Here is a 16,164-nt window from a genome sequence, read left to right as displayed (position 1 = left end):
TTGTAAATGTTTGTGACTCGGAAACAAATTGTGAGTATATAAACTTATTTCTCATTACTCCATTTTTATTATCTCCTCAAATCCCTCCCCGAAAAAAAATCCTGCGTCCGCCCCTGATTCAGTGGACTATTATTGAAAAAGTCTTTTACTTCTGGAAGCTTAGAAGAAAAACTGAAAATAAACTATGTAGATGTAAATATATCTTCTCCAGACATAAGCCTATGCCGAAAACCTAAGATGGACATAACATTTCTTACAATGAGAACTTCAATAGAAGAACATAAAAATTGCGGGGTGTGTGATCATGAGATTAGATCAGGGGCGTATTTTGCGGGCTACCGGCAGTAGCCCAAGAAAATTACAAAAGAAAAAGTTTATAATATAACATAATGTAATAATTTTGTATTATTAGTTTTACCATAGTAATTAAAATTAAAGTAATTGTTAGATATATTTTGTGTAATAATAGGGTCAGCGGTAGCCCAAACCCTTTAACCAGTATACGCCACTGGGTTAGATATTTTTTCCGTGTTTTATTTTTGTAATAGTGACATGAGATGTAGTGAAGTGAAAAAACTTAATGTATTAATAAAAAGTCGTTTTGAAGAAGTAAAACACAACAAGTATAAAATACCGTAATACTTATGTGCTTTCTAAAATAATTGATTGTATAAAATTCTGTGGGGCATTTGAACTTCTTTTTGAGGACATGATAAAAAACTTGTAGGCTACAGAGTGTGCAATGAATGGACACGTGGAGTCAAAGTATCTGAAATTATTCATAATTAAGTGTTGGACTGCATGCTATATGGATAGCAACATACACCTGATGTTGTTCAGGAGCTGCCATTGTTTTTCAGTGCGTTGTTGGAAATGAGTGTAATATGTTGTGGTTTTAAGAATTCGAATAGGGGAAGTGTTTACTTAATTAGATGGCAATATGGCTATCATGGTGTGGTGAGGAAATGGGAATAGCAGGAGAAAAAGAAGCATTTTGAGAATCTAGACCCCATAAAAGTTACCTATATTCAGAACCAGTGGCGGCTAATTGACTGAGGCAAGTGAGGCCGGGCCTCAGTCACTTGGCTTAACTGAAATCAAATTTTGTTTTTTTATATATTAGTTATTTGAATGAAGCATATATCGCTGTAGAAGCATTTGAAAACTTTGTGATGTATATAGACCTGTTTTGCGGTAGAATTTGTTCCTGAGTCCAGGATCGCTCATGCCGGGTCTGGCTTGTGATGTATATAGTCCTGTTTTGCAGTAAACTTTGTTCCTGAGGCCAGGATCGCTCATGCTGGGTCTGACTTCTGCATTTCGTATCTTTTCACGGGATTTGAGGTTGCACTGGAAATGGTGTAGCTGACCTCGTGGCCTGGTCAGCTTTCTCTCCTCCCATCCATGGGCCGGCCTCAAGGGAATGGGAATGGGGGTGGATATAGTAGTGGTGACTTGTCTTCCTAAATAGGCCATAAATAAAAAAAAAATTCCAGCTCTTTGGCAGGCAGAAACGCACACTATTCTCTCCCCTTATGTTTTAGTTTATGACTTAAGCGAGGGTGTTATACTATTGTACTTCATAGTACAGTAGTGAATCTGGGCCAATGTTGTTATGTATTTCGGGAAAATATAAACAGAAACAAATGCGAGAAATAATGCTGGTGTAGTTAATCCATTGTTAGAGTGTCCTTTTTTGAGAAGAAATAATATTGAATGAAAGGAAGTTTTAAATAAAGAGAGAGCCTACCGAGATACCTACGACATCGCTGACAATTTTTCTGACAGATAATCTTAAAACGCGAATTTCTATTGCATCCCGGTATGGGCAACATAAATGGTTAAGTGGTAATGTGGTGCAAAATAAACTTTCCTGTTGGTCTTGTTTGTTGCTGTCAAAGGAATAAAATGAAAAGAAAGAAAAGAAAGAAAGGGGAATTTCAACATATAATATGGGTTACTTCACCACACTGAAACTCACAACATAACAGCTTATTTGGTGAGTGAAATTATTATTTTTCATTAATAATAATAATAATACAGTAATAATGATATTAATAATATTATAACAATAATAATTAATACCATGAATAAACATTTCCTGTCGGAGGCATTTAAACTAGTTGCATCTGGCCTCACCGAGGATTTCGATCACCGGCCGCTACTGTTCAGAACAAATCAAAACCAAGATCGTGCTTAACTTAAAACAAAGATAACAGTAATATCTGTAATATGGTATGGATATGTTAAAAGAATGAGGAAACAATATCTGAGATCACTTTAAGAAACAGTAAAAAAAATCTCTTTAAGAAGACACAAGAACATGTTGCATACCGTACAATTCACAAAAGACGTAGCTATACCTATGGAGTAAAGGAAGAAATTAAGAAATAATAGAAAAAGAGAGAACATGGGATGACAGAATGTTAGAGAATAGGTTTTGTTTGGACATTATCTACAACAGTCGAAACATCTTTGAATGGTGATGTGAGGAACTAAATGATCAATAACAGAACGGAGAAGAAGATAAGAGCACGATGTAATATTTGTCTTCTCTTTTTAGGACGATCAAAGAGTGGTCTGAAGCATTTACACTTATTAATTTAGCTCATTGTGTTCATACACTTATCCTGGAAGTGATTATAAATGAGGAGCTCAAATGCAAAACAAGTTACATCCATTTTTTTTAAATAGAGTTCTTGCTGCTACTGCTACTTTAGGGGTTCCCTGCGTCTATACATGTGATATTCTGTGCAGAAAAAGTTATATCCTCCAGTTGACAGGATGATAAAAACCTGCGTTTGATTCGAAATAAGTTACATCCAAAAAGCTGTTTGCTGCAGTTAGTTATATCCATTCTTTTGTTTTATTAACTTAATGTGCAACAGGTTTTTTTTTAAATTTTGCTACTTTAAGTAATTTTAATTGTTGTCTACCATTGTAACAGCCCATGTGGTGGGAGCAAACTGAATTTGTTGTATTTATGTGAATGGCAAGAGAATGGAAAATATGGTGACAATTGGGGAAGGAAACGTGGGTTCCAGGAAGAAGAAACGTAATGAAACAGACAGGAAGAGAAGAAAGAAAGCCAGGTATAGTGATCCATTTGCTTCTTTAACAGTAAACAGAGAAACAGTACAGGAAACTATCAATAACCGTTTTTCTTCAGTGACAGTGGCTCTCCTGTTTCACTACTTAAGAAAGGATGTGGTCATTTGCAGCGCCGCCTGCAGCTACAAATACTTCGAGGCTGATATCTGCACTCAAGATAAGGGATGTTCATAATCTTCTTACAAGGAGTGGATTGAATTTCAGAGAAGATCCTAGACTGACCTTTTGCAAGAAATTACAGTCAACGCCAGCAGCTAGGAAAGACCATGATGAACCCTATGAGAACTGTAATTGTGTTGATCTTGAACCTCCTGTAGAGCATGTGTAGAAATTCCTCAAAAGAACAGAATATTGGTTAAAGTCTGGAAAGAACTTTCTTTGTTACTCATTTTAAAAATGTATCCAAAATTAGGTCTGTATTCTTCTGAAAATTCCAGCAGGCAGTTTTAAAAAAGTTATATTTTTCAGTCATTTTGTATTTTATGAAAATAATGTGTATAATTTGCAATGATAACAACTATGTACAGTATATAATTTTCATTGGTAATTATAAAATTAGGTCTTTATTCATATGAAAATTTCAGCAGGCACTCTTAAAAAATTTTATATTTTTCAGTAATTTTGTAAAATATTATGAAAATAATAATGTGCATAATTTGTTCAATACTTTACAATACTAGTAAGTTAAAAATTAATATCTACTCACATCATGATTAAGTGCAAAATAAGTCTTATACATGCAGATCTGTGCAAATCAAGTCATATCTACTTTTTAAATTTAAATAATTTGTTGAAGGAAGAATATAGAAGGCCAATATTTGCTCTAAAATCTTGTTACTATAGAATGAATTGGATGATGAAAAATAATTATAAAATACACTGTAAACATACTGTGTGGCACATTTTGCTCATTTCTGAGAAAACTTTTCTGGGGATATAACATGTTTTGCATTTGAGCTCTTCAAATGGATTTATGGTCCCCAAAACAGACTGACTGTCAGGAAAACTGTAAATGTGCATATTTCAGATTTTCAAAAGCACGTGAGTACTAAAATTGTTTATGGTTCTGCTTAGAAAACTGCTATGATAAATTGATATTTTAGATCTGGATCTTAAACATAGATGCGAGTACTGCTCTTTCCTTCAGTTTTAGGTCCATTAATAAGCCATGATGCTGACTTTTTAGTTAAAAACTACTAGTGCCTTAGCTTAACCCTTAACTGGTATCTATGGGTCAATATAGACCCATATGGATAGATATCCTTACGTACATTTAAAAAGCAATACCAGTTGAGGGTTAAAGTTGGACACTTATGCTCTATTTGAAGTCAAACATAAGTACCGACATTTCCTATAACTATGGTCCTGGAACACAACTATGGTCCACGATACAACCATTCAAATTTTGTACTCCATAACGTAATATCTAGTTTATCTATATTTTTGCTGTGCTGTAGTTTGAAGTCAAGTCACTGCAGCTATCTACGAACAGTCTATGTTACTTCTACAATGTTCTTTGAATGGCTGTATCGTGAACCTTAGTTATGTTCCAGGACCATAGTTATGGGAAATGACGGTACTGTAGTGTATTATTAACAGAGAAAAATCCGCTCTGGCACTGGGGATTGAACCTAGGACCTTCATTTCTCCGTACTGAATGTTCTACGCAGCTAGCCCCAGCAGAGGGGCAGAGAAGGCCTGACGGCCTAATCTCTACCAGGTTAAATAAATAAATACTAATACTACTAATACACTTCATCCACAGCATCGGATCGAACTCCTCTCCTTAGTATTTTCCCTTCTTGATCTACTCCATGTTTCGACAAAAAGGGGAAAACTAAGGAGAAGAGTTCAATCCAGTACTATGGATGGATCCCCGGCTAGCTCAGTGGTAGAGCATTCAGTATGTGGAACTGAAGGTCCTGAGTTCGATCCCCAGTGCTGGAGCGAATTTTGCTCCTTAATAATAAATAATAAAAACTAGAACAGAGAATTCTGTAGGCTTAATAATATAATCATATAGACACAAGTATTGTAGCTTAAATAAAGGTTTTTATTGTAAAATTAATGTTACAAAAATAAATGTGTTTTGTAAACACAATTATAAACGTCATTTCCGAAGGCAGTGAAGTTGCGGAATTGACCAGCCTCAAGCAATTTCATTGAGCTTTAAGCCAAGCTGTCATTGGAGAAAGTGAAATTTCTTTTCTTATGACAAATTGGCTAGTTTGAGCTTTGCATTTTTTTTGGGCCTCCTCTGCTGTCTAGTGTTACAGTGGAACGCCAGCAGCCTGCTGCACTTGTCGCTGACATTCTAAGAACCTGTTCTGATAGTTGTAGTCTAGAGGTCCTGTACACCCATAGCCACCTAGGCGATGGATGGCTGCATAGTCAAAACAGGTCACAACGCCATCATTGTTACAGTCCTGAAAAGCAAAGTGCAGCTTGTCTTGCATCCATATCCATTGGCTAATGAGGTCTATAAATGAATGAAGATAAAGTAGGAAGAACTCTTCATGACACATGTCTGTGGTGTTGAGATAATCTTCTCTGTTACATGGGCAAGAAGCATTCTTCCTCTTGCCGGCCAACTTTCAAAGCAGCTTTTCATATGACTCAGATCATTGTTTCTGTTTTGTGCTCTAGGCAAATGATAGTATTGATGCTAAGCCACTAGAGGGCAACATCAGTTTCTTTTGCACTGAAAGTGGACATAAAGTTTTTTCCTGCTTGACCTTCAATTATGGCAGTTTTAACTTATTTTCTGCTTAATTCAAAGAAATTTAGAACACCAAAAGAAATAAATTTCTCCAGATGTTAACTCATATAGCCAGTCTGTAACAGCATTATATAACACAACAAATCCAAATATAACGATTAAAAACGAAAATTTCAAACATTTGGAATAATAGCAAGAATGGAATTCTAAAGTTTTAAGTAACACTGCGCAAAGTTTGTCAACCTGAAACTGAAAATTTCAAACATAATTCTACAATAGAATGCTCAATGAGAAATCCCATCAGAAACAAGTAAAATTCGTGGCTTAACTTCACTAAAGGAAATAACTTCACTGAAATCTTACTTACTTACTTACTTACTTACTTACTTAGTGGCTTTTGAGGAACCCAGAGGTTCACTGCCGCCCTCACATAAGCCCGCCATAGGTCCCTATCCTGAGCAAGATTAATCCAGTCTCTATCATCATATCCCACCTCCCTCAAATCCATTTTAATATTATTTTCCCATCTACGTCTCGGTCTCCCCAAAGGTCTTTTTCCCTCTGGTCTTCCAACTAACACTCTATATGCATTTCTAAAGTCGCCCATACGTGCACATGCCCTGCCCATCTCAAAAGTCTGGATTTAATGTTCATAATTATGTCAGGTGAAGAATACAATGCGTGCAGTTCTGTGTTGTGTAACTTTCTCCATTCTCCTGTAACTTCATCCCTCTTAGCCCCAAATATTTTCCAAAGCACCTTATTCTCAAACACCCTTAACCTATGTTCCTTTCTCAAAGTGAGAGTCCAAGTTTCACAACCATAAAGAACAACTGGTAATATAGCACTGAAATCTTAACCAACTCAAAATTCTGAATAGCAACAGATATATAGTACAGGGCTCCTACAAAACACCTTTCCGATTTCGAACACATGTAATTTACGTTCTATGAATCTGAAGTGCATGAAACTCAAACATTGTGTACTTATTTGGTAACACTACCTCATAATAACGCATATAAACAAATTTGTTCATTGTTGAGATGAAATGGTTGCTATAGAGGACGGAAAAGCTTGATTTTCATGTGAACCAGCCGGTTATTAATGTGCAAAGGCATTACCGAACAAAGTTTGATACAGATCCACCGAGTGGGCCTACAATCCGTAAATGGTACATTGATTTTAAGGTAAGATTCTTCGCAAGCAGTTGCGATTTCATCCGTACATACTATAGTTGCTGCAAGCCCTGAAACCAGAGGACAAAGTGCTACGCAGAAATTTCTGCATAATTATGCAGACTTTAATTGAAAACGATGATGAATTTATTCGTTCCATGGTGTTTTCTGATGAACCCACTTTTCATGTTTCTGGTAAGGTGAACAGATATAATCTCAGAATCTGGGGGTCGAAAAATTCGCGTACCTACGTGGAACTTGACTAAAGGCTTGATGTGTGCCATGTTACCAAGGCGGGACACATTGAACATATTTAAGGTAAGGAACTAATCTTTTTGAGTTTCCCTTTACATTGGTACTATTTTCATGCACCTCAGATTCATAGAACGTAAATTACAAGTGTTCGAAGCCAGAAAGTTATTTTGTATACCGGTATTCCATGAAATGTGGTTTGCTTCTATGACTGGCAATGAATATTATGTGTAGGAAGAAGCAAATAACTGTTAGGTATAGGTTTTGTATTCTTTTATGATGAGTAGGCCTACTTAGATAACATTTTGGTTCAGTCTTTCCACCTCACTGCTTCAAGAAAATTGGTAGATGTTGATTCTACGTTTTATGGTTAACTTAGAATGTAAGATTGAATTCATCATATATCTGCAGGTAAAATATAATTTTTAATCCAAAACAACTGAAGACTAAGCTGAATGAAAACTTCAAGTCGACTTTCAGTGCAAAAGTAGAGTCCCTCGATAATTTGAAGACTGAACATAATAAAGACTGTAAGTGCCAAAGAGACAAACCGTAGAAAAGAGAGTTTTTTTGTTGAACTAATAATGTAACATCATACATTTTGCACATCTGTGGGAGAAGCTAGGCTCTAAATAAAATTGCAATGGAACTTATCATTTTTCTCAATGGATTGAGCCATGGATTTAGATTCTTTTTTTTTTTTTTTTTCTTTCAGAAACTGATTTTAAAAGATATTGGCACTTACAGCCTTTTTTATATCCACTCTTCAATTATCGAGGAATTATATGCAAAAGAAGCTGATGCTGTCATCTAATGGCTTTGCATGGACACTATCATGTGCCTAAAACACAAAACAAAAAATCGATCCAAGTCATATGAAGAGCCTCTTTGAAAGTTGGTCACCACAGGGAAAAAAATGCTTCATGTATACGTAAAAGTGGGGATTAGCTCAACACCACAAACATGTGACATGAAATGTTCTTCCTTCTTTGTCTTAAATTGCCTTTCATTTCAAACAATTGAGAGAAAGAAATTTTATTATAGAAAGAAATTTCTATTGTTTCCCACCCACATGAATATGAATAGAAATATTTCAGCTATAAAATAGATATATTTTGAAGAGAAAGACAATATATTAATAAAATATCGAAGTTTGTAAAGGTTTCTGAAGTCATAAATTATATTTAATTCTCATTAATATAATGCAAGAAGAAACTCAACAGAAGATCTATAAAGTACTAGTAAAAACTTGTATATGGAATCTAAACATGGACCACCAGACTAGGGTATAATAATTATGTGAGTGACGAACAAAGAGTGATAGTGGCAGTGACGAGATGAGACGAGATACAGTTACTTCTAGATCATAAATTGATTACGTTTATTCTATGAGAATAAAGAATGGCACTAAATTTTGAATAAATCCAAAATTATGGACTATTCAAAATACATGGATCATTCAATAACTAGTAGTCAGACACAAATGTCTATATAACACAAAATAATATGATTGGCCATGTACCATAGAATGGGGTGAAGTGATACAGTTTCAAGCTTAAGTTACCCGGTACTTGTATCTTTGGCAAATGTGTGTTTATTTCTATGTTTCATGCAACAAAAACATGGATCTTGTATTCTAGTTTCTTATTGCATACCGAAATATTGTAACTGGATAGCTGTTTTTTTATTTATTTAAAAATATATTGGTGTCTCGCTCCACCCCTTGGTTTGGGGTGAAATGATACATGAATTATTTTTCATCAGATATGAGTATATTAATGATGAAATGGTGCTGTAATACATAACATTTATTTTTTCATCAATTTCCTAGGCTTATTTGATAATTTAGTGTCCTAATATTCAAAATTCGATTAAAAGAAAAAAATATTTAAAAAATATATTCCACAATTCTTGAATAATTCGAGAAGCACGGATTTAATTTGAGAAAATGTACATCTAGTAATTATTATTAGTTCAAAATAAATTTAAATTAATTACCGAAATATTGTGACTGGATAGCTGTTTTTTATTTATTCAAAAATATAATGGTGTCTCACTCCACCCCTTTGTTTGGGGTGAAGTGATACATGAATTATTTTTCATCAAGTATGACTATATAAATGAAGGAATGGTGCTGTAATACATAACATTTATTTTTTCATCAATTTCCTAGGCTTATCTGAAAATTTAGTGCCCTAATATTCAAAATTCGATTAAAAGAAAAAAAATTTTTTTTTAATATATTCCACAATTCTTGAAGAATTCAAGAAGCTCCAATCATTTAATTTGAGAAAATGCACACCTAGTAATTATTATTAGAAAAGTTTTAGCTCAAAATAAACTAAAATTCATTACTGAAATATTGTGACTGGATGGCTGTTTTTTTATTTATTTAAAAATATATTGGTGTCTCACTCCACCCCTTGGTTTGGAGTGAAGTGATACATGCATTATTTTTCATCAAGTATGACTATATAAATGATGAAATGATGCTGTAACACAAAACATTTATTTTTTCATGAATTTCCTAGGCTTTTCTGATAATTTAGTGCCCTAATATTCAAAATTTGATTAAAAGAGAAAAATTAAAAAATAGGTACCATATTTTGTGAACATATATTGGCAACCTCAACTTTGATCGTCAGTTGTTGTTTAGCAACTGTCCGAAGACAGGTCTGAACCTCACAAGACTATGAGATAATGGGGTAGGGTGGCCAATTCCTTTCCCTCTCCATTGCATACATTGCCGACTAGCTACATATTACGATACTTAGACTTCAGATGCATACAAACAATTGTTCTTCCTCTGACAGATATCGTCAAGTGAGATGTACTGCCTGATAATAATAGATGTACATATCACCCAGAACCTGAATCAGAGGATAATTATCGTCAGTTGGGTGGCAGGGAAATTTCCACACCTTTCTGAACTGAAAGGCAATGAATGTGTCACTACTGGATGAATATTACTAATCAGAAAGAATGAATTGAAATACCACTGGGACAAGTAACTCTTCAATCTCGAGTCAATTAAAAGAATCTAATAGATGCGATGGCAAACCTGCAAGGAGGCCAGAAACCGCCAATGATAATAATAATAATAATAATAATAGTGCTTTATTTATTCTGGCACAGTTAAGGTCGTGAGGCCTTTTCTTCCACTCAACCAGAGGATAAAAAGGAAATACATGATAATATAATGTTAATATAAAAGAAAGTTGTACGTATACCTAAGACAAAATCGAAACAGAAAAATATGTAAAAGTCAGAGGATTATCGAACTTAAATATTTGTACCTACTTAAACTAGATGACAAATTAAATTACATGATTACTTAATAAACTAGTTACAATCGTGAATTATAATATACACTGGGTCACTGTACATTCTAAAATAAGATGTTTCATCTTGGAATTAAAAGCATTTAAGGTCGGGCAGACTCTAATGAATTCCAAGAATGGTTAGTGTCTATTGTAAAAGACGAAGAATACGCGAAAGTTCTGTGGAGAGGAACTGACAATAGAGTGTCGTGTTGTGACTGGGTATATAGATTATGAAATTGTGATTCAAGGTGTTCAGGGGTTGATGTACGCAGAATCTGATAGAGAAGAGAAAGGCAATGCAAACTAAGTCTGTCAGCCAGCCGAAGCCAAGACAATTAATTGAAAGACAGTGAGATATGATCATGGAGATGGATATTACATATAAACCAACACAGGCATTATGGAGACGCTATAATTTTTGGGTCAGGTCATAGCTAAAATCACTTAATAGAACGTCGCAGTAGTCGATCTGTGATATGATAAGTGTCTTGGTCAAGATTTGTTTTAATTTGAAAGGAAGAAAATTTTTTATTCGTCGAAGTAAGTGCAGTATAGAAAATACTTTTTTACATACATGTTTAGTTTGTGTGGCCTAGTTTAAGTGTTCATCGATATGAACACCCAGATTTTTCACAATTGCACTAAATGAAATTTCAATGTTATTTACAATTACGGTGGGAAAAACACTTTTCTACTTTTTCGATAGAAGTGTCTGATTCCCAGTAAGATAGCCTGTGATTTTTCAGGGTTCAGAATCAATCCAAATTTCTGTAACCAGGAGGTTAGAGATTTTTAATTTGAATTTTATTTAGTTATATTGTCATTCACTAAATCGGGACTGGCATGGATATACAGTTGTAGATCATCCACATAAAGATGATCTCAACAGTGTCGTATTGCCTCTGAGACATCGTTTATATATATTGAAAATTGAAGAGACCCTAAAACAGAACCCTGGGGAATTCCAGTCTCCACTGTGCGTCATGATGAAAACCGATCATTAAGAGGAACACTTTCCAAGCTATCATGAAGATAGAAAGTCAATAAGAAATAGAGATCTAAAAATTAATTTATACTCATTTAAATGCCAGCCATTAATGGACACTGTCTATATGAAGCACCATACCTGTTTAAATTTGGCCATATATCCTTGAACAGTGAGAGCAGCACAGTATGGGTCTTTTGTACATCGGCCATATGCTACAAATAAAAAAGAAACAATATTATAATCGGAGATTTAAACTTATACAAAATGTCTATTGCAACTTTATTCAATCTCACCTCCTTCAGTATCCTTGTTGTCCTGGATTAGAACAGGCTTGCCAGCATCAGCCCAGTAGGCCCATGTGATTCTGAACAGCCCACAGACGGTGTTATCACAAGCCAGTGTTTGGTTGCAGTTGGACACTGCCTCGCAAATACATCCTAGACATAAGTCACTGACTGGTCCCTTCGGTTGCTGCTGGCCTGAAATCAATGGATTGGAGAGTCAACATATTGGTTTTTTTTTCTGTTTTTGTTTTTACTTTCAGAATCAGCACATTTGGATATAAAGTATCCACTTTATTTGAAGTTGTAGGAGAACTGTGCCTAGAGTCAGGTTGATTTGAGACTTATTTCTCTGGAGTGAAAAAAAGTGAAATAAAATTTTAGGGGACGGTGTTAATAAGCCACAGAATACTTCTATATATGATAATGTTTTACAATCCCATTACTACTACTACTACTACTACTACTACTACTACCAATGCTGTAGTTGGGCTGGTATGCCATACCATTTAAATTAAAAACTCACTGTTACCGTACCGCAAAAAAATAGACTCGAAAATAAATTATGTTTAAATAGTCTTTAATACATTTTGAAATGGAGGATGTTAGCTATTTTAAAAACATTTTGATTTCGATATCTGTCATAAAAGTAGCAACTAGCATCTCATAAGTTATCCCGTGCTTAAATGCTAGTCCATTCGTTGTTTTATTGAAAACCATGGTCTGGCACTTCAGGAGTAGTTATGATTTGTTAATTTCAAGCTTACATAACGCCGTGGTATTTTTATAATTAACACTAACTTTATGGCATGACACCTCAAGAAATCTGCTATACTGATTTGCTAATTTCAAAACTTGCGTAGATGCCTTCGCATAACACTTATTTTATAATGTGGCACCTCAAGAATTCTGCTGCATTGATTTGCTAATTTTAAAACTCGCTCAGGCGTAATGCTAGTAGTTTGCTAGAGGTGGGAAATATTGTTACTTTTCGTGCATTCATGAACCTTGAGTCCAGTTACATATTATAGATTCTATTTCAATGTCAACTAAAGAATGTGAATGAGCATTACTGCAATGAATGATATCTGCACTAAGAAAAGAAATACTCTTCTAGCAAACGAGTTCATAGGATCTTGTTCCTAAAATGTTTTGGGCTACCAATGTCAGCGTTTAATTTCTTGTCTTATATGCAATTTTGCCTCTGATTGAGATTCTTTCTGATATGTACATCTATTATCAGGCAGTACATCTCACTTGACGATATGTGTCAGAGGAAGAACAATTGTTCATATGCATCTGAAGTCTGATTAGTGTAATATGTAGCTAATCGGCGAGTTCAGGACTATCAGCCTGATATTGGCCTCAGCGAAGATTCTCCTGCGAATACTAAATTGACGTTCATATTCTAAGATGGAAGAATAGTTGGATGAAGAGCAGTTTGACTTCAGGAAGGAAAAAGGTACGAGAGATGTAATTGGACTGCTATGAACAAGAGGCGAAAGATACCTAGAGAAGAATAAAGAATTGTATATAGTATTTGTGGAACTACAAAAGGCTTTTGACAGAGTAAATTGGAATAAACTGATGGAGATCCTTAAGAAAATAGGAGTGGATTGAAAAGAGGGAAGGCTGTTCAGTAATCTTTATATGAAGCGAGTCAAAGTCAGGATATGAGAAGAAATGTCAGGAGGAAGTGAAATAGGGAGAGGAGTACGTCAAGGATGCCCTTTATCACCTACCCTGTTCAACATCTACTTGGTGGACTTAGTGAAGAACAGTTTTCAGAACATGGGAGGAGTGATAGTAGGAGAAATAAGAATAAAGTACATAAAATTTGCTGATGATATGGCGTTGTTAGCAGAAGAAGGGACGATACTAAGGCATATACTGGAGCTGCATGACAGCTGTGAGCAATATGGGGTGCAAACAAGACGAAGACCATGGTTACTGGAAGAAAAATAAAGAAGATAAACTTGCGAATTCTAAATGAGGCAGTAGAGCAAGTGGACATTTTCCCATATTTCGGGTGTACAATCTTAGAAAAAAGCTTTGCCACACATATTCTTTTTAAGTTCCAGAAAGAAGGCAGTGCGCAAGATCAGACATACAACGAAACAAAACTAATTTTATTACCTTAACTAGTCCTCTTGTGAGCCAGATCGCACATCCTCTGATCATACGCACTGCCTCCTTTCTGGGTCTTATAAAGTATCTGTGCGACAAAACTTTTTTCTAAGTCTGTACTATAAGCAGTGATATGAGATGCTGCCAGAAAGTGGAAAAGAGGATAGCAAAGGCCCAGGAAGCTTTTAATAGAAAAAGGAGCATCTTCTGAGGACCTCTGGAAAAATAATTAAGGAAGAGACTAGTGAAGTGCTTTGTGTGGAGTGTGGCATCGCATGAGACCGAAACATGGACATTACGACGAAGTGAAGAGAAGCGATTAGAAGCATTTGAAATGTGGATATAAGGAAAAATGAAGTGTGCGAAATGGACAGACAGAATAAGAAACGAAACTGTGTTGGAAAGAGTGGGTGAAGAAAGAATGATGCTGAAGAGGAAGAGGAAAAGGAATTGGTTGGGTCACTGGCTGAGAAGAAAGTGCCTACTGAAGGATGCACTGGAAGGAATGGTGAATGGGAGAAAAGTTTGGGGTAGTAGAAGATAATGTCAGATGACAGACGGCATTAATATATATATATATATATATATATGCGGAGAGTAAAAAGGAAGGCTGAAAATAGGAAAGATTGGAGAATGCTGGGTTTGCAGTGAAAGACCTACCATTGGGCAGAAAACTATGAATGAATAATTAATTTATAATTATTATAATTGAAATCTATAACTTATAATTTAATACATCTTGATTACACAACTTTTAACACTACATATATCACTTCGGAATGTGTATTATATATCTCTCGCGTGTTAAATATTACAATACCTGGTTAACTAGTTATAAATTAAGTCAAATGTCTTGTGTAACCCTGAAAATGAACACTCATCTTCTAATTTGTGTTCATATTAAACTATTTTATTTGATGGGTACCAGTGGATCTTTTGAAGAATAGTTCAAGGAAGTAAACTATAAATAGCAATACAGAGTGTGTCTAAAGCAAATCGAGAAACTTTGGTATCATATAGATAACCTTTTAAAATACTTTTTGTTAAGGAACAAATGAGCTTCGCCGTTACGTTTCAGTGCAACAAGGTTTTATGTCATTACAGGACAAGATTTAGATTGAAGTAATAAATTATTTGGAAATGAATTAATGCATTTAATAAACAAACTATTAAAGTTACAGGTATTCATTTGGCCCAAAATATAGAAAAACAGAAACAAAGAAGAAGAAGAAGAAGAAGAAGAAGAAGAAGAAGAAGAAGAAGAAGAAGAAGAAACACACTGCAGTCCCTTTACTCCTAATTGGTCAAATTTAGAGACACTCTATATGACTTTAGCCATGATAAAAGAAATTAATCGTTACAAAATGTATAAAACATATAATTAGAATGTGTGTGTCACCTTTCGAGATACTCATTTTTCATAATATTTTGTTTTCAATGATGATACCTTCAGATGATTTCTTTTTCAAAAATACTGTTTTGTTACCGATACCTATAATCTGCTGTGGTTAAGACTTACGGTTCTGAAACAGATATCTTCTACCAAAAGGAGGTTGATTGGATATATATATATATATATATATATATATATATATATTTATATATATATATATATATATATATATATATATATATTTATATATATATATATACTTACAAAAACTCCGCAGTCGCTGTTTTACCCTTCATTGTCGAGCTTCCCGACAGCCGATAGTATAACCCTATAACATCTCGTGGTTACCTAGAGCCGTCACTCAGGTACTGGCTTAGAGGTGTGAACAACCTCGTGTCACTGAACTCACAGGGATCCATGCAAAGTTTTCGCGAGGTCGTTTTCACATTTCGTTACACTAGGCGGACCAAGCCAACGCCCGGTGCGTCTTCGCACTTTCGTCTGCTTGGGTCTTATCTCCATGCGACATCTGCATCGCTAAATTCTTGAGACGTGTGGTGACGTCATCCCGGATCTTGCGACTGGTCTCCTTGCCCTTGGAAGGCGACAACTGCAACGGGAGAAGGGCGTTTCCTCAAGCCGCAGCGCGATTCATCTTCGATACGAGCATGGGACTGCGTCCCTCTTTATTTAGAAAGTATTGCAATGCTGCAAAAATCGATTTCAAAATTTACGCGGGAATGTTTTTACACTTTGTTACATGATCCTTGATGACAAAAAAAAAAAAAATAATGA

The 16,164-nt window shown here is 35.0% G+C and overlaps 1 protein-coding gene across 1 annotated transcript in view; it reads right to left on the bottom strand.

Moving 5' to 3' along the window:
* Positions 1 to 5,143: 5,143 nt before the first annotated feature.
* The window catches only part of LOC138701513 (lysozyme-like), a 58,877-nt gene continuing 47,856 nt past the window's right edge, over positions 5,144 to 16,164 (bottom strand). Inside the window, exons 2-4 of the mRNA XM_069828481.1 lie at positions 11,862 to 12,047; positions 11,707 to 11,780; positions 5,144 to 5,537 (exon numbers count right to left, since the gene is read on the bottom strand). Of these exons, the coding sequence (XP_069684582.1) occupies positions 5,382 to 5,537; positions 11,707 to 11,780; positions 11,862 to 12,047 (416 nt within the window). The 3' untranslated portion in view covers positions 5,144 to 5,381. The remainder of the gene's footprint in view (positions 5,538 to 11,706; positions 11,781 to 11,861; positions 12,048 to 16,164) is intronic.

Source organism: Periplaneta americana, chromosome 6, assembly GCF_040183065.1.
Source record: "Periplaneta americana isolate PAMFEO1 chromosome 6, P.americana_PAMFEO1_priV1, whole genome shotgun sequence".
Taxonomy (NCBI): Eukaryota; Metazoa; Arthropoda; class Insecta; order Blattodea; family Blattidae; genus Periplaneta; species Periplaneta americana.
Note: the sequence above shows the minus strand (reverse complement) of the source record. Positions and strands in the feature narration are given on the sequence as shown.